The sequence below is a fragment of the Prionailurus bengalensis genome, chromosome C1, assembly GCF_016509475.1.
Source record: "Prionailurus bengalensis isolate Pbe53 chromosome C1, Fcat_Pben_1.1_paternal_pri, whole genome shotgun sequence".
Taxonomy (NCBI): domain Eukaryota; kingdom Metazoa; phylum Chordata; class Mammalia; order Carnivora; family Felidae; genus Prionailurus; species Prionailurus bengalensis.
Genome location: NC_057345.1, coordinates 18,846,496 through 18,871,153, shown reverse-complemented (window position 1 = coordinate 18,871,153; position 24,658 = coordinate 18,846,496). Strand labels below are relative to the sequence as shown.

Below are 24,658 nucleotides of genomic sequence, written 5' to 3'. Positions count from 1 at the left end.
ATCCCAGTCTCGAAGATGAGCAGTAACTTGTCCAAAATGATAGAGCTAGTAAGTAAATGGAAAAGGAGGAATTGAACTGGTGTCTGGCTCCGAAGACGCAGCACGTGTGTGTGTGTGTGTGTGTGTGTGTGTGTGTGTGTGTGTGTGTGTGTGTGTTGTGGGCAGTTGCTGGAGGACAGTCACTTCTTGCCCCACTATTCTGATTTAGTTTCTTACAGCTGAGTAGAGCCATTTACTCAGCAGTGTAACACAGCTTTCATTTGAAAAGCCAAATATCCATTAAAGAGGCAAGAATTCAAACTTCCAAAGCTGATAAATCCAGGGGTGATTTTTTTTTTTTTTTTTGTAAACCATCCAAAAAGGATTTTAAACATTATTGAATCTCCTAATGCACTTCAGGGAACCAGACTCCTGGGGGTTGGAAGGGACATTCCTCTGCTGGTTGCCCAGACCATGCCTGGAGGTTTGGGGGTTGGGGTACTCGCTATTCCCCAGAGGTCCCCCATCTCATCCTCGGATGGTTCTATTACTAATTGATCATTTATTCACTAATTAATTCCATTTAAAGTATTACCTGATCTATGACAGAGCTCTTGGGTGGAGAGCCAGGGAGACGAATCTAAACAAAATACAGTTCTAAGTCTCAAGAAACTGCATATACTAATCCCATCTTCCTGTAGATGACAATAATCCTAACTCAGATACTGATTTACAAAAATTCAGTTCATAACACAAGATTTCATGTGGCTTGTGCCTTCACTAAGAGAGTAAATTCCTTCCTTCAACTTTTAATTTCAATAGCCCATGGATTTTATTTTGTGCTTTCCAAAGCACAAGGACTCACTGACATCCACTTACTCAAATTAATCCCACAGTTAACCTTTCTGCAGAAAATAGCTTTGTTGGGAGTCTGCCGCAGGCAAGCCCCTGTTCTGGGTACCGTGGGGGAGGAGGGCATCTCAGAGAAACTAGGGCTTTCACCCCTTGGAGGGACTGGGTCTTTCTAGGTGCATAGCTCTGTTCAGAACGGAGTACGTGATCCTGGCAGTAGCTGCTGGAAGGAGAGGAGGGTAGGATCCTGAGTCTGGGGAGGTCAGGGAAAATGGAGCTTGGAGTTGTGTTGGATTTGGGTAAGTGACGGGAAGTGAAAGACATTGCAAGCAAGGGGAACAGGAGAAGCATGAGGCCATCTGGCTCAGCAGAGAGTTGGTGAAGGGAAGGATGAAAGGTAGGCTAGAGCCACTTGACTTACCCTTCAGGCAGCTGGAAGCTCCCGGAAGTTTCAGTGGGGAAATGGTACAGATAATGTTTGAGAGTCGAGTAAAGTAAGTTTAAGCTTGTAGAATGGATTCTGAAACGAGTGCAAGTATGCTGAAGATCATCCACTGGCTTCTGAACAAGTATTTGCGGCTTATTTTTAACATGATTTCCTTGCCAAGAAATACAAACACCACCACTGATTTAGCATGAAAATACCTCAGAATGTGTTACGAGTTCCTCCTGCTGTTTTGTAAAATTCTCGAAACCTAGCCTTGTCGCACGGGTATCACCCCAGCTTCCGATTAAAATAAATGTTCTAGACACACAGTAAGGATCCAACAAATGCTTGTTCAACAAAAATGAGGAGAGGCGGTTTTTAGAGCAAAGTAGGAAAACAGATTAGGAGCCTGCCAACTGACTCCTCTCCTCCTGGAGAGGCCCCTGAAAAAGAGCACTGTTCTGGAAGGTGGATCTGAATTCAAGTCCTAGCTCCCCCAGTGGCAGGCTAGTGCCTTCAGGCAAGTCACTTTCCTTTTCTGGGGCTGTTTCTTCGTTTGTAAAATGGGCTCAAATTCCACATTCTGGAGGCAGATCTGGGTTCCACCACCTCTTGTCCTGGGGTCTCTCCGAGCTTCAGTGCCCCCATCTCTGAAATGGACAGAGTGATAGCAGTATCTCACTAGGTTGTTGTAGGATTTAAAGGAGATACTGTGTGTGAAACGACAGCACACGGATCCATAAAAAAAACGCCCCATAAATGTTAGCTCCTCGGATTTCCAGTTCTAGAATTCTGTGATCCAGGTTACTCAACACGCAGTGATGTCTGGTGGGCGTGACACAGCACAACCAAACAACTTGGTATTTTCAGCTTGCAGAAGAGAACACCCAAAGGGGACCTAAAGACAATCTTCAAATACTTCAAAGACTGTCATGGAGAAAAAGAAAACGATGTTCTTCTATGCTTCTCCAAAGAATCTAAGTAGGCCCAGTGGGCAATGCTGTGTAAATGCCGAACAAGTTGAACTTGTCTGCAAAACGGAACGAACTGCTTTGTACAGTAGTGTGTCCTCCATCACTGGAGACATTCAAACAAAAGCCGATCACCGTGTATCCACGACTTGGGCAAAGAGCTCTGAGAATGAAGGTCTATCGAAGAGCTCTTCCAGTTCACATTTTATGAAAGACCTTCTAAGATCTTTGTGATGAGACAGCATTTTGGTCCAAATAGAAGTTTCCAAAGACCAGACTCAGTATGTGTCCACATTTCAAAAGTCTAAGGGCTCATCTGTTTGCTTTGCTTTTACAGTTTCCTCATTTGGCTGTTGGATTTTAAGCAAAAGCATCCAAGAAGCAGAAGTCCTGTCTGAAATCGAGACCACCTCCTTTCATGGTTATTCACCCTTTTTGTGTGTACAACAGACACTCTTTACAGTGAAGTCTCCCTAATTACATACAATGAGACAAGGTCAGAGATAAATGCGATATTTAAAAAAAGATTAAACATTTGTTTAAATGGTCATTTCGTAATAGCTTAAAATAGATGTTTGGTTTCCTTTTTTTTTTTTTAATTTAACGTTTATTTATTTTTGAGAGAGAGAGTGAGACAGAGTGTGAGTGGGGGGAGGGCCAGAGAGAGGGAGACACAGAATCGGAAGCAGGCTCCAGGCTCTGAGCTGTCCGCACAGAGCCCGATGCGGGGCTCGAACTCATGGACCACGAGATCATGACCTGAGCTGAAGTCAGACGCCCAACCGACTGAGCCACCCAGGCGCCCCTAAATATTTGGTTTCCTTAAAGATGATGCTGTCAATATTTTCTTGGGTGCAGACACATAATTAAGATATTGGTTCAACTTTTTGTTTTAAACATACACATTTAACTTTATTTCTTTGGTTTAATTTTTTAGTGTTTATTTATTTTGAAAAAGAGAGCGTGTGCACATGTGCGAGGTGGGGAGGGGCAGAGTGAGAGGGAAAGAGAATCCCAAGCAAGCAGGCTCTGCGCTGTCAGCATAGAGCCTGACACAGGGCTTTATCTCATGAGCTATGAGCTCATGACCCAAGTCAAAAATCAAGAGTCGGACGCTCAACTGACTGAAGCACCCAGGCGTCCCAGTATTGGGTTCAATTTTATTGACAATTCTTAAGATTCTTTCTCATGCTCAACAAAGTGTGTTGTGCTACCCAGTGAACTCTTGTCTACATCAGCAGAGCAGATGATATAAAACAGGGAAAAATTAAGAATTCACTTATATTTAGTCCTATAATGTGGACACTGTGTTTCTATTGCAGCAGTTTCACAAAGTAGTTCTTATTCCCTGAGCACAGGGGAAGATGTTGTGGTCCATTGTGGAGGTACACCGACTCAAGATTTCAAAACTAGTTCTATGTACGACCTTGAGAAATTTAAGTTTCCACCGTCTGGTTCCTCCATCTGTAAAAAGAGAAGGTGGACCTTCAACCTCTAAGGTGCCCTCCGGTTCTCTAAAAACCCACCGTGAATGATTGGCTGTGGGATGGCAACAACACGGCCATTTCTTTGAGTGTGTGTGGATGCCCAGGCAATATTCCAGAGCATATGTGCTAGAAGACCACATGGCTGGTAGGGAAAAGAGTACCACAAATTTAAATCATCTAAGAGGTATTTTGTGTTTCACGAAGGGCTAACTGTAGCAAGTTCTATGAAAGAAAACATTTCGAGCTGTAGTTCTGAAGAACACGGACCCCATAGTTATCTTTAGATTTATCCCATAGTAAATCTTTAAAAAAAGATTCCCATTTTGCCAAGATTCAGGAAGAGCCTGACAGATAATAGGGTTCCAAAGAGAAACAGACTATGAGAATTCGCGGTAGTTAATGTTTGTAATTATAATTGACCTTGCTGGGTCTATCTTGAGGTTGGTGGTTCAGTACAGAGATACGATGAAACTTGGAATCCAAATGACTGTCAAACCAACAACATAAAATCCTGTCGCCAGAGTAAAGCCTAGTGTCAAGTCTCTATCCTCTTCGTCTTTCCTTCGATGGTGGATGCGAACTGACTGTCGGCGTCCCGCCAGGACCATGTGTCATCGCTGAGTGACTGCCAACCCCTGCCTCCCCCATCAGTGGTACTGAAGGGACACTTCTGAGCAGCCTCGTGGCTGAAATCAGGAGCTTCTCTTCCGACAGGTTCACTCCCCCTTGGGAGACCCTCAGTGGCTACTGACACTGAAATGTTTGCAGAATTTTTGGCAAAACTGTAGAAACCAAACACAAAGTATAGCAAGAAAGAATTCTGGCCACCGTGTAGATTTAAAAACATGAAAATGTTTATATCTTATTTAACATCTGACACAGAATAAGCCACATTTACACAGACACATTAAATCTTCAGAGCACTTGAATCACAGTTTTGGACCTTAGATATGACAAATGCTCATATGAGATGCATCCGTAATTTCTTCTGTAATTGATTTTTACAAGTTATACCATGATAAGACTTAATTAAAGTTACTCATGTGGCATATTTTCAACATTTTATAAGTAAATCCAATGCTTACCACAATCGATTCTTGTTGCTTACACAGGAAGTTCTCATGATTTTAGTAGTACACAAATTGAAGCTGAGACCACACTCAAAAATGAGCTTAGAAAATGGCATTACAAAAAACTGGGAGTGAAAAGTAAAAAACCCATGCAGGGCTGCTGCGCAGAAGTAAATCGGAGGTTTTCACTGCCATAAGTCTTCAGTGCGGCCAAACTTAAAAACCAGTCCCCTGCAAATGAAATCAGAAACATCACACCTAGTTGAGTTTGGGGCTAAAATGAGTATGTGAGATTTGGAAAATGGTGGGAAACTGGCAACAAAGACTTGCCGAGTTGTATGAAAAAAGCCATGGAACGTATCAGAATAGACACCGATCATGTGCAGTTACCCACCAACTCCACCACTGCCTTAGCCTCCAGGGGCTGAAGACGTATGTCACCCTTAAAAAGTTAACCAGAGTTTGGTAGGTAACCATACTATCATATTCATTCCACAAACCTTTCTTGAGTGTAGACGTGCTGGATGCTAGGGCTACAAAGATGAGTAAGATACAGGGTCTGCCCTCAAGTTGTTCACGTTCTTGATGACACAGCGTGGTAATGGCGAGAGAGGTGAGGAAGGGGGAGGAGGTATTTATACCACATGTTGAGGGAGCACAGAAGCCTATAGAATTTATTCGGCCTGAATGTGTTAGAAAAGGAGTTACAGGGGCAGTAATATTTGAGATGGGCTTTGAGGGGCAAGCAGGAGTCTGAATGGGAGATTTGCAGGGACAGAAGCTAGTTTGACGAAGGAAGAGGTTTCAGGAGAGGAAACAGTAGATCAAAAGGCAAAGAGGAAGAAAAGACCACGGGGCCTCGGGAAGAGCCCAGGAGGAAAAGCCCAGGAGACTGTGGCGTCAGGAACACGCACACACAGAACGTACAATCCCGGGTTTGGGGGGGAGCTATCTACAGCTCTCTTCAAGGTTTCAACTTAAGAGGGGCAAGAGGGCAATTACACACATAAGAAGGTACCTGTCTAGGTCTAGATCTGCAGATACACATAAAGGTGTCTGAGGTGCAGAACAGGAAGAGTCCAGTACAGCTAGATTAGAGCTTCAGGGGTAAGAAAGGGAGGGAATGGGGGTGGCCAGGATTTGGTAAGCCAATTGACCAGGGTGGCAAACTGCCCACAGGGGCTTTCCGAGTCTTAAGTGAGTCAAGAGGGCAGTGCCAGCCTGCGCGCTCTACTCCAGGGGGCAACCGACCCCCCTCTCGGCCGATTTCTGAAATGGGGTTCTACTGAGCTGCGTCCCCTACTTGAACAACTATTCGCCTCCAGCTGATGGTTGCCATGCGAGGCTCAGGATCGTCAGATCTTCCAGTTTTTGAAGAAAAGCCAAAAATTCAGATTTTGATGTAAAAATCTCTTGATTCTGAACCATCGGCTCAATAAAACAGAAAATACCGTACAGGATAAACAAGACAGAACTGTGGACAGAATCTTGCGGGATGGCCGCTAGTGTTGAGTTCTTCTGGAGACAGCTCCAAGTTTTGAAAAATTTTAACAAGGGGGGTGCCTGGGTGGCGCAGTCGGTTGAGCGTCCGACTTCAGCCAGGTCACGATCTCGCGGTCCGTGAGTTCGAGCCCCGCGTCGGGCTCTGGGCTGATGGCTCCGAGCCTGGAGCCTGTTTCCGATTCTGTGTCTCCCTCTCTCTCTGCCCCTCCCCCGTTCATGCTCTGTCTCTCTCTGTCCCAAAAATAAATAAACGTTGAAAAATTTTAACAAGGGAAATGACAGGATTAGAGCCATGTTTTTAGATGGAAAAGTGACACAGGAAAACTGGATTCAAGGGAGGAACCAATCAGGGATGTGAACTGCTCAGGACGGGATGGTGGTGACCGAACAGGAGAAATGGACAACAAGGGAACAAGTGTAAGACAATTCAGAGGCAGGTTCGCTGGGCCTTGGATGGGGGGGGGCCAGCGTGAGGGCGAAACTGAAGACGGAAGCAGACGCCAGTGGCATATGGAGGTTTTCATTTTGTTTTCTCATCTGTTTCCCAGTTAGCAGTGTATACTTAAGGTTAAGCCTACAATCCTAATGATCAGTTTACCCTTAGAAAAATAAACACTTGAGCGTCTTTTGATGAAAACAAAAATGCAACCAGGGAACGGTCTATACACTCTCGCAAGTATGTTAATTTCTCTTTATAAAGGATTTCCTAAATGCTCCAAAAAGTGATCTGGTCTCTATCTTCTGGTTAGGATGAGGGAGGCCTCCACCCTCCAGAGAGCCTGAATGCGACACACTTCAGAATACTGCCCAACAGATGTAAATTGTAATCTGAAGAGTTTCTTGGGCAAAAGCCAGTCCCTCCTACACTGTCAGATGGTCACCTTTGGTACTGACATCTGTGTCTGATTTCTGAAACCGTAATTTCTCAGCTGTTGCTGAGTATTGTTCTGTTACGAATCAGAATGGTAGGCAATCAGCTACAACTATCCTAGTAGCAGTGCCTATTTGCTGAATTTGACTTCACTTTGCTTATAGTATTTTCAAAAACCCGAATTCCTTTTTACACTTAACAGGGACAACAGGACCAAATGAGAAACTAACCAAACTTGTTGCATATAAAAGGAATTTATCGTAATTTGGGACAAGTCCATGACTGGTTTCCGAGGTTTTGTGACATATGAAAACTGCTGTATGAACTTAGTGTTTCTTCTCTCATTGGAAGAGATACACATTTCCCGAAAATCTTCCCCCTCAATCCTCTGTTCCTCCGTGCTGTGACAGAGTGACTTCTCTGCCACAAGCAGCATCTCAGCGTGGAACCTGTTTCATCCTTTATCACTGCCAGAGTAAATAATGATAAAGAAGGCTGCCGTTTCCCCTCCCTGGCTGGTTCTCAGTAAATCCCCTCCCTAGGAAGCTTTTCTTACGCACCCTTATGCTACCTTCCTTTGGCTGAAGTTGTGGGGTACTTAGTTCTCGGGGCACCTCTACCGCTGGGGACATACGGGAGTAGCGAGCTCAGGGTGCTTGGTCCTTCCTTACAGATGCCCAAGCCTCAGCACCGCAGCTTGAAATGACAAGAAATCCTAACTGTCAACGCTGTCTTTCTCATAAGCATGCTACACTACCCTACAAAGTAACAAACGTCCTCAAATTTTATTTCATACGTTGAGGAACGAGGTTTACTCATGCTGCATTTTTGAAGTCTAGTGTTACACTCTAAAAAAAGGACGGGGGAGGAGGGAAACAGAACTAACACTAAACAACCGGTTGCGGACAGCAAAAGGAGAAAACGCCAACTGATTTCACCCCAGATTTCAAATGTCATCATCCCAGTAGCTGGAGCCTGAACTCGAGTCAGCCTCAGTTCTAGCCGGACGATCTCAGACAAGGAGCCTACCTTCTCTGTGCTTGTTCTCACATATAACATGGGGGTGACGGGGTGTCCTCCAGAGCTGTGCCGGGGATTGGCTGAGAGCATACAGGTAAAACACTAAGAAAGGTGCCTCATGGGGCACCTGGGTGGCTCAGTCGGTTGAGCGACCGACTTCGCCTCAGGTCATGATCTCACAGTCTGGGAGTTTGAGCCCCGCGTCGGGCTCTGTGCTGACAGCTCAGAGCCGGGAGCCTGCTTCAGATTCTGTGTCTCCCTCTCTCTCTCTTCCTCCCCCGCTCATGCTCTGTCTCTGTCTCAGAAATAAACATTAAAAAAAAAGAAAAAAAAAAAGAAAGGTGCCTCGTGCATAATAATTGCTCAATGAACTTTGGTCATTATTATTTTCCACATAAAATCAGTGGCTTAACTTTTTGTTATTGTTGTTTATTATTTGTTTATTTTGTTATTGTTGTTATTATTGTATTGTTTTGTTATTGTTGTTGTTCTTTGGGTTTTCTCCACTAGTTTTATAAGAATGACCCAAAGATGTTGTGCCTCTTGCCACTCCTAAGTTCACACTTTTTTTTTTTAAGGTTAATTTATTGAGGGGGGGGGAAGGAGGGAGAACCAGCAGGGGAGGGGCAGGGAGAGGGGGACAGAGGATCCGAAGTGGGCTCTATGATGACAGCAGAGAGGGGCTCCAATCATGAACTGCGAGATCATGACCTGAGCTGAAGTCTGATTCTCAATGAACTGAGCCATTCAGGCGTCCCCAAGTTCACATTTGTCTTATTTCCAAACTGATTTTATAAAATTCCAAGAATTCCTGGTGAAGGAAGAAGTCTGAATATCACGGCTGAATGTTACTGAATGGCAACAAGTGGATACGGGGCTTCGATTTCCCCTTTTGGGGGGGTGGGTAGGAAGGAGCAGAGAAGGAAAGTCTGACCATGGACTGTCCTACAACATAGTGTTTGAACCTTTTTTGGATTAGGGACTTCTTGGAATATCTGGTGAAAGCCATAGATCTCTTCCCAGAAACAAGCTGAAACACCAGTGTCTTGCATACACAAATGTCTGGTGGTTCCCCATCTTCAGATCCCTACTCATGGTATGATGGTTAAGAATCCCTGATGCAGAAGATAAAGAGAAGCTGTGGTGAGGCTGGGGTTGGGGAGGCTAAGGCCAGGGAAAAGGGCAGACCCTTAGTTTCCCTAAAGAGTGAACACTGAAGAAGATTATTGATAAACGTATTAAGGTTTTTAGGGGGTTTTTAAAAAAATTTATTAATGTTTATTTATTTTTGAGAGAGACAGAGACAGAATGCGAGTGGGTTAGGGGCAGAGAGAGAGGGAGACATAGAATCCAAAGCAGGCTCCAGACTCCGAGCAGTCAGCACAGAACCCGACACAGGGCTCGAGCTCATGAGCAGTGAGATCATGACCTGAGCCGAAGTCAGTCACTCAACCGACTGAGCCACCCAGGTGTCCCTTTTCAGGGGATTTTTTAATCTTTTCATTTGTCATTGCATCAGAAGGATAAAGAATGTTAGGACTTCTCCACACCTCAAATCTCATGCATAAGTTCTAGTAACGCCAAGGATAGAAAGAACTATAAAATGCACTCGGAAACAAAATTGTAAGGAGAAAGGGTTTTAAGCAGGCTTTCACTGAAAGCAACTGTTAGAGATACAGATTTAACATGAACATTGTCCTGATGAATGGATAAAGAAGATGTGCTATATATACATATACAATGGAGTATTACTCGGCAATCAGAAAGAATGAAATTTTGCCATTGGCAACTACGCGGATGGAACTGGAGGGTATTATGCTAAGCGAAATGAGTCAGAGAAAGACAAATATCATGACTTCACTCACATGAGGACTTTAAGATACAAAACAGATAAACATAAGGTAAGGGAAGCAAAAATAATGTAAGAACAGAGAGGGAGACAAACCATAAGAGACTCTTAAATACAGAGAACAAACTGAGGGTTGCTGGAGGGGTGTTGGGTGGGGGGGATGGGCTAAATGGGTGATGGGTTATTAAGGAGGGCACCTGTCAGGATGAGCACTGGGTGTTATATGGAAGTGATGAATCACTAAATTCTATTCTAAATTCTATTCTAAATTTTATTCTAAATTCTATTATATATATATATTTTTTTTTTTATTGGAAAAAAAGAATGTAAACTTTCTTTTTAAAGAAAAGAAACATAGGCAAATGATAAAGAATAAAATAAAATGAACATAGTCAGTGTTACATAACTAAATCTACACAAATCATAGTTCTTCATTAAAGGGGACATGGTTGCAGTTTAAAAAACCAGTGTATGTTCCCAAGGTTGGCAACGAACCAACTCATGTATTAAAATATCTTTCTCAGCCTCATTCTTTACATGTTATGACACAGCATGGGGGAGGGGCACTGGACAGGGTAAATTTAAGCAACTAAATATAGTAAGTGACTTAAAAGAAACAATTATAAAAAAAGAATTAAGAAAATAGGATGAAGAATGCAAAAGAAACTTACCCAAAAAAGATGAAGGCATTTTGGAAAAATACAGCAATTCCAGGATATACGATGGCTTTTTCTGTAAAAATAGTTGCGAACGTTTAGTTTCTGATATACTGGTGAACAGCGGTTTTCCTGCCTTACATAATTACATTTTCTAGTAACCATGGTTGGTTTGAATATTTATTAAATGATGTAATACGTGTGACAGAGTCTAGCACTGGTTTAGTAAGTGATTCCTTCAGTTAACAAATATTTAGCAAGTGCATATTATGTTCAGCATCGTTATGTGCTGAGAATATGGCAGTGAATAAAACAGGCAAAATATTTTTCATCTTCATGAAGCTAAACAATGTAGAAAAGAAGGAGAAACAAATGAAGTGGGAAAAGGTAAGAGAAGTGTAGTGAATGATGCCATTTAAAAAAAATGTTTATTTTTTTTATCTTGAGAGGGAGAGAGCACGTGAGTGGGGGAGGGGCAGAGGGAGAGGGAGAGAGAGAATCCCAAGCAGGCTCCCTGCTGTCCACACAGAGCCCGATGTGGGGCTTGATCCCACAAACTGTGAGATCACGAGTAGAGCCGAAATCAAGAGTTGGACACTTAGCCAACTGAGCCACCCAGGTGCCCCCAGCTGCCCCTTGAATGATGTATTTTCTACAGGTGGCCAGGAAGAGCTCACAAGAAGGTGACACTGGCATAAGGTCAGGGAGGATGTGAGGGTAGGGGCCATGCAGAAGCAGCAGAACAGAGGGCACAAACACCTGGAGGTGGGAACATACGGGCACCTGAGAGGAATGGTCATGTGTGCAAAAGAGAGAAAAGCAGGAGACAGATCAGGAAAGTACGAGGGGCGAACTGGGCGTGCGTGTGTGCGTGCGTGTGCGTGCGTGCGTGTGTGTGTGCGCGTGTGTGTGCGTGTGTGTGTGTATGTGTGTGTGTGTGTGAAGATCCTATAGAGCTCTGCAGTCATGGTGAGGGCTCTGGTTTTCGTTCTGAGGGAGATGAGAAGCCAATGGAGGGTCTGAGCAGAAAAGTAAGATGAGCTGACATATTTTAAGAGGATTCCTCTGGCTGCTGTGCTGAGGGGACGGGAGAGTAAAAGGGTAAGGGGAGAAACAGAGACCAAAGAGGAAGCTATTTCAGGAAGTCGGACGAGAGACTACAAGGGACGGAATGAGGGTGGCAGTAATGGAGATGGTAAAAAGTGGTGGGATTCGGGGGGCGCCTGGCCGGCTCAGTCAGTAGAGTGTGCAACTCTTCTTCTCGGGGTGGTGGGTTCAAGCCCTACACTGGGTGTAGAGATTACTTAAAAATAAAGTGGTGGGATTCAGGATATATTTTAACAGCAGAATCAATAGGATTTGCTGATGGACTGATGTGGGGTGAGAGAGAACAAGAGGTATCACCTTTGACAGGCCTTAATCACCCCGTTTTTGGCCTAAACATTTGGAGGGACAGAGTGGCCACTAGTGACTGCCAGGGGATCATTTGTTCCAATGTATCCCAGACTGAAGTTGAAATTCTCCTAAGTTTCTACTACTGGAGCCAAGGTGTGATGAATAGATAAATTATCCACTTTTTCTCAGAATAGTTTTAACTTGGGGCGCCTGGGTGGCGCAGTCGGTTGGGCGTCCGACTTCAGCCGGGTCACGATCTCGCGGTCCGGGAGTTCAAGCCCCGCGTCGGGCTCTGGGCTGATGGCTCGGAGCCTGGAGCCTGTTTCCGATTCTGTGTCTCCCTCTCTCTCTGCCCCTCCCCCGTTCATGCTCTGTCTCTCTCTGTCCCAAGAATGAATGAACGTTGAAGAAAAAAAAAAAAAGAATAGTTTTAACTTAATCTGATCACCGTAACAGCTGGTTTGCATAGGCCTTCACTACTACAAGGCCACATTAAATATTCCGTATTAGTGGTAACAACGGCTCATAAAAAGATCCTACAGAAAGGCAACTTATAAAATTACACATCTCCTGATAATAATTCTCAAAGCATAACTTGACTCCAGAAACCTTTAGGAAAAAAAAATCACTAAAAACTCTAGGAGATAAACACTCTCCTACAAAAAGGGGCTCTGTATTAATAACAGCTATATCCAGGAAAGAAGAATTACAAATAATGTTATTTACTTCTTTAGGCTCTTTTATGTTTTCAGTATTCTACAATAAACAAGTATTATGGAATTCAGATAAAAAAAGTAACATTTTTGTTTTTAAAATATGGTGATAAAAGATTTTGTAGCAGCAAGAGAGCTACTTAAGGTATCATGTAAAATGCAGAAGCCTGTGTTTGAAACTTTATTTACAGTATGATTATAACCACACAAAAACACAAAAGAAGAGGCCAAAGGAAATACACCAAAACATTTCAGAGCAGGACGTTATTATAGTCTGCTATAGTTGTTTTTTTTTCTCTTCTACATTTTCGGTAGCATGGTTTGAGTAATAACTTACATGAGCAACAAAAAACATACCTATTTAAAAAAGACTATCATTCCTGTCTATAAGACTTAAAAGATCTTCCTAAAAATTCAGGAAACCCACGATTTTAATCCAAGAATTACATTCTGTTCAAAGAAATAAAGGGTTAAAATATGGGCTAGTTTAGATCTCTGCTGGTCCAGTTTTTGCAAATCATCAATACCATATTTTTACTGTGAGAAGCATAGTCAATTTTACCTGGAACATTAAGGGATTTTCGTAATTTTCCGGGGTCCCTCAAGGTGAAATTTCAACCAGGGATCTAAGAGCAGGCCTTTTCCTGTAGGCCTTGCTTTAAAGTGGCCTGATACTTGCACATTAAGTGCTCATTTACTTTCTATCTAGAAGGAGATGATGTCATAGTACCAGGGAGGCTAACCTCAATAAATTTTAATTATAGGATGTTAGAGCTTTGCATAGATATCATTCATCAAGTCAAAACTTGCCAAATAGCTTGAGAACATATATATTCTGCTTTTGAGGTTTTTGGAAGCCAACGAGAAGCAAGGTTTGGAGCTGTGTCCCATTACTTCTAGGCTCTATTCGAAGGAAAAAAAAAAAAAAAAAAACCAGAAGAAAGGAATACCAAAAACATACCAAACGAACAAAATACTGATAAGGTGAAGGGAGTTCCCAGGCATAAATGCTAGTAGCTGACCCATCTAGATAAAAAAAAAAAAAAGCTTTATTCTAAAATAACCTGGAGTGCCGGGGTGGCTCAGCAGGTTAAGCCTCCAACTTCGGCCAGGTCATGATCTTCTGGTTCATGAGTTCGAGCCCCACATTGGCCTCTCTGTTGTCAGGACAGAGCCCGCTTTGGATCCTCTGTATTTCTCTCTCTCTGCCCCTCCCGAGCTTGTTCTGTGTCTCTCTGTCTCTCTGTCTCTCTCTCTCTCTCGGAATAAATAAACTTACAAAAAAATAAATAAATAAAAATAAAAATAAAAAAACCAACTTTTGAGGCGCCTAGGTGGCTCAGTCGGTTAAGCGTCCAACTCTTGGTTTCGACTCAGGTCACGATCTTCCATCTCATGGTCTGTAAGACTGAGCCCTGGGTCCGGCTCCAAGCTGACAACACAGAGCCTGCTTGGGATTCTCTCTCCCTTGCTCTCTGCCCCTCCCCCGTGCACGCTCACTCTCTCTCAAAATAAACAAATAAAATAACCAACTTTAATGCACAACTTCAGTAATCCACTGAGGTAAAATGTAAACTATTTTCTCTTACCTTTAGCAACATAACCTCCAAAGAGAATCCACATAGATGCAATCAGAGATCCAAAGGCCAGCATGAAACCAATGAACAGCCAGATGCGAGCACCTTAAAAGAAATAACATTTTACCAGAATTGTTTCTCATGTGGCAGCAGTCAGTTCAATCAACTTTTCAAAAGGAAAGCAAAAACCAAAACAGAAAAAATGTATCATTGCCATTTAAAATCTAAAATAAGAATGAAAGATGTGCTGAGTATCTTTCATCAGTGCAGACGTTGGCCTTCTTCCTGTTGGCTGGTCTGTATTCTAAGTGCCTATAATTAATCTCCTTAAATATGAATACTGAGAAAAACTCCTCAACCATCCTATAAAAATCTCACAAAATATGTTTCATATTTACAGGCTCATTCTCCATATATTTTTAGAAATTGTACTCCAAAATTTAGACTCCTCCAGGAGAACTTTGAGGCAATAACATGTGTATACTGAGCAAAAAATTCATATTCAGTGATAGATGAATAGGTAAGTCAGGCAGCAAAATAAATTCAAACTTACTGTGACTGGCGCTTAGGAAAGCTACATTAAAATTATGTTAATAGAGGAGGACAAACAAGGTTTAAATCACATTTATATAATATTTATGAAGATTTGCTACAAAATAAACAGCCCTTAGATGAACTGACATGACTTTAATTGGCACGAATACGTTTTAATAAAAACACTGCCCTCTTCCATACAGCAAAGCAAATAGAATGCTGTATTTAATTTCTGATTTCATCTCCAAAACATAAGAGCATTATGAAAATAATAAGCTGACAGTTTTAGATATGGTATTAAATACAACGGACTCTGGCCCCCCGAGCTGTGCTAGCTAACCAATGTTAGTCAGAGATGCGAGGGCCACAGTCTAGTCCTGGCTCTAGCTATCACTGGCTTAGCAGTATCAGCGCTGGCCGCTAACATCTGTCTGTTCGTTTACAGTTCACGGTTATGGCAGGTCAGGGCTCCTGTATCTCTGCTACTTAAGTTCATCTGCAGAGACAGTGAACCAGAGAGTCAGAGTGTAGATCGGAGCTGACTCCTGCAGCTTCTCCTGTTTCATTAAAAAAAGAAAAAGAAAAAAAGTCACCTGGATTTTGCCTAAATGTATTTATTTGTAGGTTTCCTTTTTGTATGGATGTAATATTTTGTTTACCATTTAAATTGCTTACTAAATGTGCCCCCCATGTCTTTGCGTATACTGGACTCTCGAGGAAGCCGACCCACACGCATGCTGAATTTGGCCTCCCTTGGGTGCGCAGCCCAGGAGTCTCAGTGGAGAGGGAAGGGAGTGGGTGAACCTAAGCACCAAAATTCTATTACTCTACTCCGTTTTGCAAGATGCAAAGAGTTCTGGACGTTGGTTACACAATGATGTGAATGCATTTACGACTACTGAACTGTATACTTAAAAATGGTTAAGATGGTACAATTTACGTTGTGTATTTCAAAACACACCCCAAATACTGTGATTCTAAACTATTTCAAAAATGCCAATCCAATCAAGTAAGGCTGGCAAAAAAGAGAAGAAAAGAATTTATATGGTATAGCTTAAAGTACTAGAAGTTCTATTTTGCACATGGATTCTTTTATTAGCTATTGTCTTTTACCGTCCGTGGTACATATTATTGCATGGGGTTATATACTCAAGACTGTGTACACTATACTATACAGCCGATTTCGATTAAATGTGACTTGTACCTTATGCCTTGAAATCTATAGCCTCTGTTCTAGACAGGCCTCCATCCTATTTCTGATGTGAAGGGGTTAGACGAGTGGTCCTTCCATGTAGAATTCTCACTTTTAAGGATGTATACGGTAAGATGTCGTTTACACCTATTTACCTGTTTGACCCAGGCAACCTTCACTGTAACTATCACCTCGGACTTGTCCATTTGATACTGCATTAATCCTGTGTGAATAAAATAAAGCCAAGATATCACGGTCTTTGACTCCAAGAGGAAACTACCCACGACATCAAATCACCAGAGCCGATAAGCTAGAGTGCCTCAAATGCAAGGTGAGGCCTCATGAGTCTTGAGTAATGGGCTCACGTAAACTTAAGCAAGTCCCTTGAAGCAGATAGCGTCTAAGCAGTGGTGACAGCCGCCAGATCAGCAGAATTAACATCACCCGGGAACTGATTACAGAGAAAATTCCCCAGCCCCACCCTAGACTTACTGAGGCAGAAACTCTGGGCAAGGGGCCCAGCAATTTGAGTTTTCACAAGTCCTTCAGGTGATTCTGACGCTCACTAACATTGAGAGTGAAATTTTCAAAATTATGTCTCATTTGTTAAAGTTTGAGAGTGAAATCCTCAAAATGATCTTGCTAAGATGGAACCATCGTTAGCTTTGGATCTATCTAGCTTTCCATTTGTGCAAATGCCACCTGTAACATGCATGCTGACAAAACAGAGAGGGCGTGGTCCCTAGACAACCCCAAAGTACTTAAAATTGGCTTAGGAATGAGGGGTTTTTGGGGGGATAATTCTGTACTAAGGTCCAATGTTTGGAGAAATAATTATACTTCAAGCAAAACAAAAGCTTTTTGCTCTGAAGACATCATCAAAGGGATTCGAGTGGTAAAATGTTGGGGTTTTTTTTAGCCCCTGATACACGTTCCAAACAGGAAATCTTTCGTTAACTTTCACAGAGAACCACTCTAAATCGAGATAACCTGGCTTTCTTTAGAAGTAATTGTTCAAAAATTTAAACATCACAGGACAATGTTAACAATATATTAAGTTAAGAAGTTATAAAATTTTATACACACTATTATCTGTGTGTATATCTATATATCTCCACTCGTGCGTGCGTGCGTGTGTGTGTGTGTGTGTGTGTCTACCAGTAGAATGTAAGCTTCATGAGGGCAAGGACTGTGTCTACCTTGTTTCCCATTTTTATTCTCAGTGCCTGGCACAGGGCTTGGCACATAGCAGGTGCCCAATAAATGTGCTGACTATGTGAACCCTAATTTTTTAAATAGTAATATGAAGTCATAATTATTCAAATCTAAGTTTTAGAATGATCAAAATACTCATAATTATGTTCAGTGATCTCTATTATCAACCACATTATCTGGTACACAAAATAAATACATTTTAAAACAAGCATAGGATTTTTTTTAATAAAAATTTTTAAAAATGTTTTACTTATTTTTTAGAGAGGAAAAGAGAGAGAGAGAGATAGCGCACAAGCAGGTGAGGGACACAAAGAGAGAGGGAGAATCTGAAGCAGGCTCCAGGCTCTGAGCTGTCAGCACAGAGCCCAACGGGGGGCTCGAACCTACCAACCATGAGATCGTGACCTGAGCCAAAGTTGGACGCTTAACCTATTGAGACACCCAGGCGCCCCAAACAAGCTTAGTGTTTTTTAAAAATGCAGATGTTCTTGGGTTAGTGGTACTTTGCTCTTGCTTTTCTCCTTGCTGAGCCATCTCAGTAAACTCTCTAGCCCTCTGTCAAACAGTCACGCCCCTGCCATGTCAGTCTCCACGATCAGGCACATTCTGAAATGAACAATCTCCATTTGCTCTCTGGCATTACTAATTTCACATATAATCTCAAACTTACACAAAAGATGTCAAGTACAGTTCAAGTAAATTTTGAAAGTTGCCAACCTGATGCTCCATCACCCTAGAAATGTGTATGTGTTTCCTACAAACAAGACAGTTTCAGAGAACAATACAAGCCTCGAAACTGGGATACTAACAATGATGCATTACCACCATCTAATCTTCAGACGTCATTCAAGTTCCCCAGTTGGCCCAATAATGCTCTTAACAGCAAAAGAGCAGAATCATGAAACACACTTTGTTCTCATGCCTCTTCAGTCTCCTCAGTTTTCTCTGGCTTTTATGACCTTGACCCTTTACTCCAGCCGTCCTGGTCTCCTTGCCATGGAGCCTCTTTCCTTGCTATTCCATAGGACTGGAATGATTCTCTCTCATATAGCCCCACAATCACCTCCTTCATTTCTTCAAGTCTTTCCTATGAAAGCACCTTCTTCAGAAGGCCTTCCTTGACTCTACTGAAAATTTCTGTACCCTTGCTGACATCTATCTGCCTTCTCTGTAGCACTTCCTGGTATCTCACAGGCTATATACACAATTTATTTCTCCTTGGTTACTCTCTGCCTCGCTCATTTGAGTATAAATTCCATAAGTGCATGGATTTCCTCCTGTTTTATTCACTGCTGCATTTCCTATACCCAGAGCAGAGCCTAGAACACAAAAGCCTAAAGAATAGTTGTTGGCTGGGTGAATAAACAAACGCTTAGGCAAAGGACACAGTTTCTGACCTAAAGGTAAAGTTACAAACATCAGCAGTACAGAAGGAAGAGGAGAGAGGAGAGAAGCTGGGGGTGGGAGTGGAAGAGGAGAGGTGGAAGGGAGAAGAGGAAAGAGAACGGTTGCTTTTCTTTGTAAGTCCTCCTCTGCGAGTTGACTTTTAATCCATGTCCAATACGTTGATGACATTTAAAAATATGAACTCTACTCGACTACATGTAAGACATTTTTATTTTGTGGCAATCTACGTAAGTAGTGTGGACAGTGACACTTACATGAGGAAGGCTATGGTTGCTATGACACCACAGGCATGGTATGAGTGGTTGAATTCTTCCATCGTGGGGTAAATGACAGCTGCATCTATGATAATCCACCAGCCTGTAAAAAACTAAAGCAGACACACACCAAAAATGTGACACTAGTGAGAAATTACAGTAACTTCCTATCTTACTAGCTAAAAAGAAAGCAAAGTATCTAAGAGACCCCTTCGGATGAATTTCAAAATTTTCTTAAATGTTCCGGCAGTTTCTCGCATATAATGTGTATGTGGCTTAACCCCTGAGGAAATATTTGATACCCTTAAGTCGGCCAGCAATTACCACGTAACACGAACTTCTTTTCTAAGCCCACTTTGGTCATTATTTTATATTGTTGTAATAAAGTCTGTCATCTTATTGTGTGAACTGGAAATAAGTTGTAATAATCTCATGGCAGGAGAAAGGAAAAAAGTGATTCACATGCCAATCGACAGAAGGAGTGGCTTGTGGCTGATGTTATAAGCTTCCAGAAAGATGTTATCACTGAAGACAAAAAAAAATTATTCAAAACAATATGGGGAATAGTGATTGTTGGCAGCATTTGAGCTGTCCTCTTGGTGTCGTGAGATAGGTAAGGGCCCCGCAGTTCGCCTTTCCTTTTGATGCATTATAGTGCGGTGTATGGATGCTTTTACGTGTGAGGTTAAATTCAATTTAAACACGATGTTATCATTTATCTTTATTGAATTTGGTTCTGGATATTATCCAGGGCCAATACATAAGGAAAAACATTAAAACTACACAAATATTAGCTAACCACAAACTTAGGAGTAAAATATTAACCAAATTCTGCTAAGTAACTGAGAAGGTTTTGAAAATAACACCGAACCCTACCCCCATTCCCAATCATGACCCAGTTAGCTCTGAGAACTGCCATCTTCTGGCAATTCTTTAAAAATAACTAATTTAGGCTAATCAAATTATTTTTATCAGGTTACAGACAGCTCCATACTCTATTAATGACATTTTTACCAGCTAGCCCGAGTACCTCTTTCATTTTTCTACCCTCATCTCAGTGCTTTTATTCAAGATATTTTCTTCGTAAACTAAAATGTAAAGTTTTTTTTTTTTTTTGGATGTTTGTAAGAGCAGAATTTCTACAGTAGTTTTGTTTTTTTTGTTTTTTTTGGTTTTTTTTAAGATTTTATTTTTAAGTAATCTCTATGCCCAATGTGGGGCTTGAACTCACAACCCCGAGATCAAGAATCCCATGCTCTACGGACTAAGCCAGCCAGGTGCCCCTCTACAGTCGTTTTATACTTTACTGTTACTTTGGAAAAATATAGGGTAATCATTTTTCATAAATTATAAATGTCAGAGACGAGGCAAAGAGGAGATATTTGAACTCGGATTTTCTTTTTTCAAGATTTATTTTTAAGTAATTTTAACACCCAGTGTGGGGCCTGAACTTAAACCCTAAGACCAACAGTCACATGCTCCACTGACTGAGCCAGCCAGGAGTCCCTAAACTTAGATTTTTGTTTGTTTATTTAAAATCCATTATTTAGAGCACATGACCACATAAGAGCATAAAACACAAATATCAGATGCCTTGAGGGATTTGCAATGTCAATAAAAATTTTACACTATAGATTACTTCTCGGCAATACACTTTAATGAGTTTCCTGTTTGGTTTTTGTTTTTCAATGAGATTGAGAAGAAAGTTAACTCCGGATTATGAAAAAGTGCAACCATCTCTCTCCACTGGTTCTGACCTGTTTCTTTCTTAAACACTTTCTGGTTACTTAATGTACTGACAAAAAGGAGGCATTATTCATATAATGAATAAATGTAGAAACCTTTACTGTCTTATATACCATGCATTTAAAGAAAACCAGCCATTGTACTAATCACTATCAAACCATAAGGTCAACTCTTAAAATGGAATAACTCAACCCCCGCATAAACAAAACATCAACATTTGTTAAAACAAATTTAGTGGTCAAAGATAAAATAAATAGTACATATTTAAAAACCTCATACAGAATTCAAAACACATAAAAACAAACAAAATAACGAATGGCCAAATTACCAATGACACTTACTAGAACACCAGCAGCAATGGAAGCAATAGTATTGCGCTTTTCCCCCCAGTCAATGCATTCTGAGCATCTCAAGCCTTCTAGAAATCCAGACATTTTTTCAAGTCACTTAAAAAAACAAACAGAAAAATCAACTAAATAAGGTACTTCTATTTACTTGCTTCAAACATGACTTCTGTTCCTAGAAGATAATTAACAGTTCAGGGGTAACTGAATAAAAGTGAAAGACTTTATTTTGGCTACATATACTTCTTCGGAATATTTAATTTTTGATGAATTTCCACATCAAAACTTTGGAAAACAAAATTTAGATTCATTTAGCTTATTATTTGTTTAATTTAAAAGACGGTTTTGGTATATTTAAGAACTAGGAACAAAGGTGGGTATCCAAATATTGAAAAAATTTATAACGATGATTCATTTTAATTCCAAACTAAGTTATTATGTGATTTTAACATTTACAATCCAGGGGCACTAACATAATGGAGAGACAACGATAGACTTTGGCTGAGGTAAAGCATGCAGTTAGATGAAAAAATACTTGTATTAGTAATTTTCACATTTTATCATAGGACATGTGTTTCTACTCAGATTAAGAAGTTAAACACTGCCCTACGGGTCTTCGACTCACATCCCGTCCTTTCACTTCATTATTTTTTTCCTTCTCCAACCCTTTGTGTTAGTGTCACTTCCAGTAAAGAACACCAATTTCATTTTAATATGTTTCTGATTCTAACAGATGTTTTCCAGCCAAAAGAAAGCACAAAATTGAAGTTAATACTAATTCGGACACGAAAACATCCGCTGTGATGAATCCCGACCTAACAAATTACATAAAACCATTCCTGCGAGCAGACCTAGGCAGACCTGGCCTAAAACCCATCCGGATTATCTCTATTTCAGAGCATGAAAAAGCCTGAATTACGTATAACTTGCTAATTATCAAGACACACCCAAACTCCTACCAGCGACTCTGAACCCGTCTGTTCAACTACTCTTGTAGCCAGCAATCCTGATTGTCCAAAAACATGACATTCTAAAAAAGAGCAATGAGTCCAATCGTAACATCCCTTTTAAGCATTAAATATTAAAAACTGAGATTGTAACCAATACTGATATGTTTTTAAGACAAGCCCAGTTTTGACCATTCACCTTTGTTTTTCCCTGGGAGGAAGAGCAATCCAGTTTGTGTTAGTTTCGGTTCGTCTCAATGTCCCCGCCCCGAGCCCATCCGAGTGCACTTTTCTCAAGTTTATTACCGTCACACTGCCGCACAAACCCCGCCCCCAAGCTCGGGATTCTCGGTCCGCAGTGGACACGGGCTGGGAGGATGTGGGAACTCGTTCCAGCTCGGCCACCCCCTGCCGCGTGAACCCGCCGGGGACACTCCCTCTCGGGGGCTGTTTCTCCAACCCTAAAGGAGGGGACCGCGGAGACGCCGGAGGGACCCCGCGACGTCCCGGGGAGGGGCGCGGTCCGGCAGCCGGACGGAGGAAGCGTCCGGGAAGGGTCCAGGGAGGCACAACCCGAGCCCGCAGCCTCCCAGAGGGTGGAGGCGATGACTCGGTCGGCACCGGCCGGGCAGACGGGCCCGGGCCCGAGCCCTCTCCGGCCTGTGGCGGCGACCCCCTCCCCCACTCCCGCCCGGCACTTACGGCCAGCCCCGCCAGTGCAGTGAGTCCCGAGCCAGGTGTCACGCCGCGCGCGGCCGCCTCACTTTCCCCCAGTTTGCAGCCAAGAAAACAAAACAGCCACCCGCCGCCGGGTACCCGGATGAAGCAGCACCGCCCCCCGGGGCTCGGTCGCGCATGCGGAGACCGGGGCGGAGGGGGCGGCGCGGGGAGGGAGGGGAAAGGGCAGACGGAGGGCCGGCGGGAACGGGTGCCCCGCGCCAAAGTGGGCTGGTGCGCCGGGCGCTCGTGGCGTTTCGAAGATGGGCGGGCTAGCCTGAGTACGCCTTCCCGGCAGAGGTGTGAAAAGTCGCCCTTGGTCTTCAGCTTTGCGAAAAGGGAGGCGTCTGTTGGGCCCTGGATCTGTCCTGTGTGAGGTGGTAAATTTTCGAGGGCTGCGGAGGGCCCTGCAGTTATCTCAGGCCTGCGGTGGCGGGAAGAAGTGCCGGTCCGCGTGGGGCAAAGAGTGGCTCTGGGTTTGCAGCCCTCGCCCCAGCTTTAAGTTGTTGAGGGTGTTTGTTTCTTTCTTTTTATTTGGTTGTTTTAGAGAGAGAGTGGGGGAAGGGGCAAACAGAGAGAGAGAGAGAGAATCCCAAGCAGGTGTCATGCTCAGCACCGAGCCGGATGGGGGACTTGAACCCACAACCCAAGAATCAAGACCTGAGACGAAATCAAGAAGAGGGGCAACCCAGTGAGCTACCCAGGAATGCCCGAGTTCTAGGTTTTTAAGTCTTATTTTCTCAGTGCCTGACCCGGCCCTCATTGTAGCTCCGCCTCCAGAAGGGGCGGGCTCAGTCCCAGGAGGCCGGGACTACCCAGGTGAGGGCGTGGTGTACTGTGCAGTCCAAATCCCGGTGCTGACCCTCTTCTGGGGCTTCGCCTCCACCCCCCCCTCCCCGCCCCCACCCTTTGCTTTAAGGCCCGGTTTCTCAGCCAAGCCACTGCTGACATTTGGGGCCAGATAATTTTGTATATGGGGGCTTGTCCTGTGTACTGTAGGGTGTTTATCTGCATCCCTGACCTCTGCCCACAGGATCCCGGGGTTATTCCTGCTGTTGTGACAGCCAAAAATGTCTCAAGACTGCCAAATGTCCCGTTGGGGGGAGGGGAGTCATCTAGGTTAGAGCCGCTGTTAATACCGGTTTGGGGGAAGTGACCCTTTTCAAAAGCAGGAAGCAATGAAGTCTTGATTACAAGAACCACTTGTGGCCTGGCTCGCCTGCTCTTCTCCCAAGAAGCTCTTGGTCTTGCTCCATCGGCTCCAGCCAGAGGTTCTCCCGGAGTCGGAGCCGCCCCAGAGGAGGAGCAGGTCCAGGTCCAGAAGGCGCCACCAGAAAAAGCACGGGCGCCACTTGTGGTCTTACTCGCTGAGCGGGTGGAGTTCTCGAAGCAGGTCCGGTCCTGCGGGAGGGTTGTGTTACTACGGGATCACTCGGGGGCAACAGTAGTATGGCTTAGGGTATAATACGATAGCCTAGGGTGTACCCGAGAGAATGCAGTGGTTGGAGGAAGAAATCCAGCAAGAGGTCGCAGAGCAGAACCCCGTTTTGCTTAAGTTAAAGGTTGCGCGGGTCATTTGTCGTCAAGAGGGGCGCAAAGTTCACCTTTTTTACATGTGGGGCTACAGTGTATGAGGAAGCTGGGAACCAAGGTCGTTGTGCCCTTTAATTTCTTTGATTTCCTTTGATGCATACAATGCAGTTTTGTGTTTTGCGGGGGGTGGGGGTGGGGGCATTAGCTGATTAGTAGGCAAAACTGTACAATACAATCCATAGCGTATTTTTAAAGGACATTGCTCTTACCCCTTAGGACTAAAGATTAATTGTGACTGTTAAATGGCTCCGAGTGGAGGATTCTACTGCAGGCAGTTCTTAATAGAAACTTTTTTGGTAATGTTTATTTATTTTTGAGAGAGAGAGACAGAGCATGAGC

The 24,658-nt window shown here is 43.0% G+C and overlaps 2 protein-coding genes across 3 annotated transcripts in view; one reads left to right on the top strand and one right to left on the bottom strand.

Moving 5' to 3' along the window:
• The window catches only part of RHCE (Rh blood group CcEe antigens), a 35,643-nt gene extending 32,864 nt beyond the window's left edge, over positions 1-2,779 (top strand). Inside the window, exon 10 of the mRNA XM_043574089.1 lies at positions 2,567-2,779. Within this exon, the coding sequence (XP_043430024.1) occupies positions 2,567-2,593 (27 nt within the window). The 3' untranslated portion in view covers positions 2,594-2,779. The remainder of the gene's footprint in view (positions 1-2,566) is intronic.
• A 1,769-nt stretch (positions 2,780-4,548) lies between these two features.
• Positions 4,549-22,861, bottom strand: TMEM50A (transmembrane protein 50A). 2 transcript variants are annotated; one of them, XM_043574090.1, is made up of 7 exons: positions 22,712-22,861; positions 21,060-21,164; positions 18,973-19,085; positions 16,252-16,319; positions 14,383-14,475; positions 10,701-10,761; positions 4,549-5,017 (listed from the first exon to the last, which is right to left on the bottom strand). In XM_043574090.1, the coding sequence occupies exons 2-7, from the start codon at positions 21,150-21,152 to the stop codon at positions 4,972-4,974; spliced, it is 474 nt and encodes a 157-aa protein (XP_043430025.1). In that variant the 5' UTR covers positions 21,153-21,164; positions 22,712-22,861; the 3' UTR covers positions 4,549-4,971. The 2 variants fall into 2 exon arrangements, with proteins under 2 accessions (XP_043430025.1, XP_043430026.1); XM_043574091.1 differs by lacking the exon at positions 22,712-22,861 and adding an exon at positions 22,209-22,332.
• Between the last annotated feature and the right edge of the window lie 1,797 nt (positions 22,862-24,658).

Excerpts from the sequence above, each read along its gene's own strand:
- TMEM50A (XM_043574090.1), bottom strand. The coding sequence starts at position 21,152 with ATGTCTGGATTTCTAGAAGGCTTGAGATGCTCAGAATGCATTGACTGG. Across the intron at positions 14,476-16,251 it reads AGGTTGCCTGGGTCAAACAG|GTGCTCGCATCTGGCTGTTC; the intron begins GTAAATAGGTGT and ends ATTTCTTTTAAG. Across the intron at positions 10,762-14,382 it reads TGGAGGTTATGTTGCTAAAG|AAAAAGCCATCGTATATCCT; the intron begins GTAAGAGAAAAT and ends CTATTTTTACAG.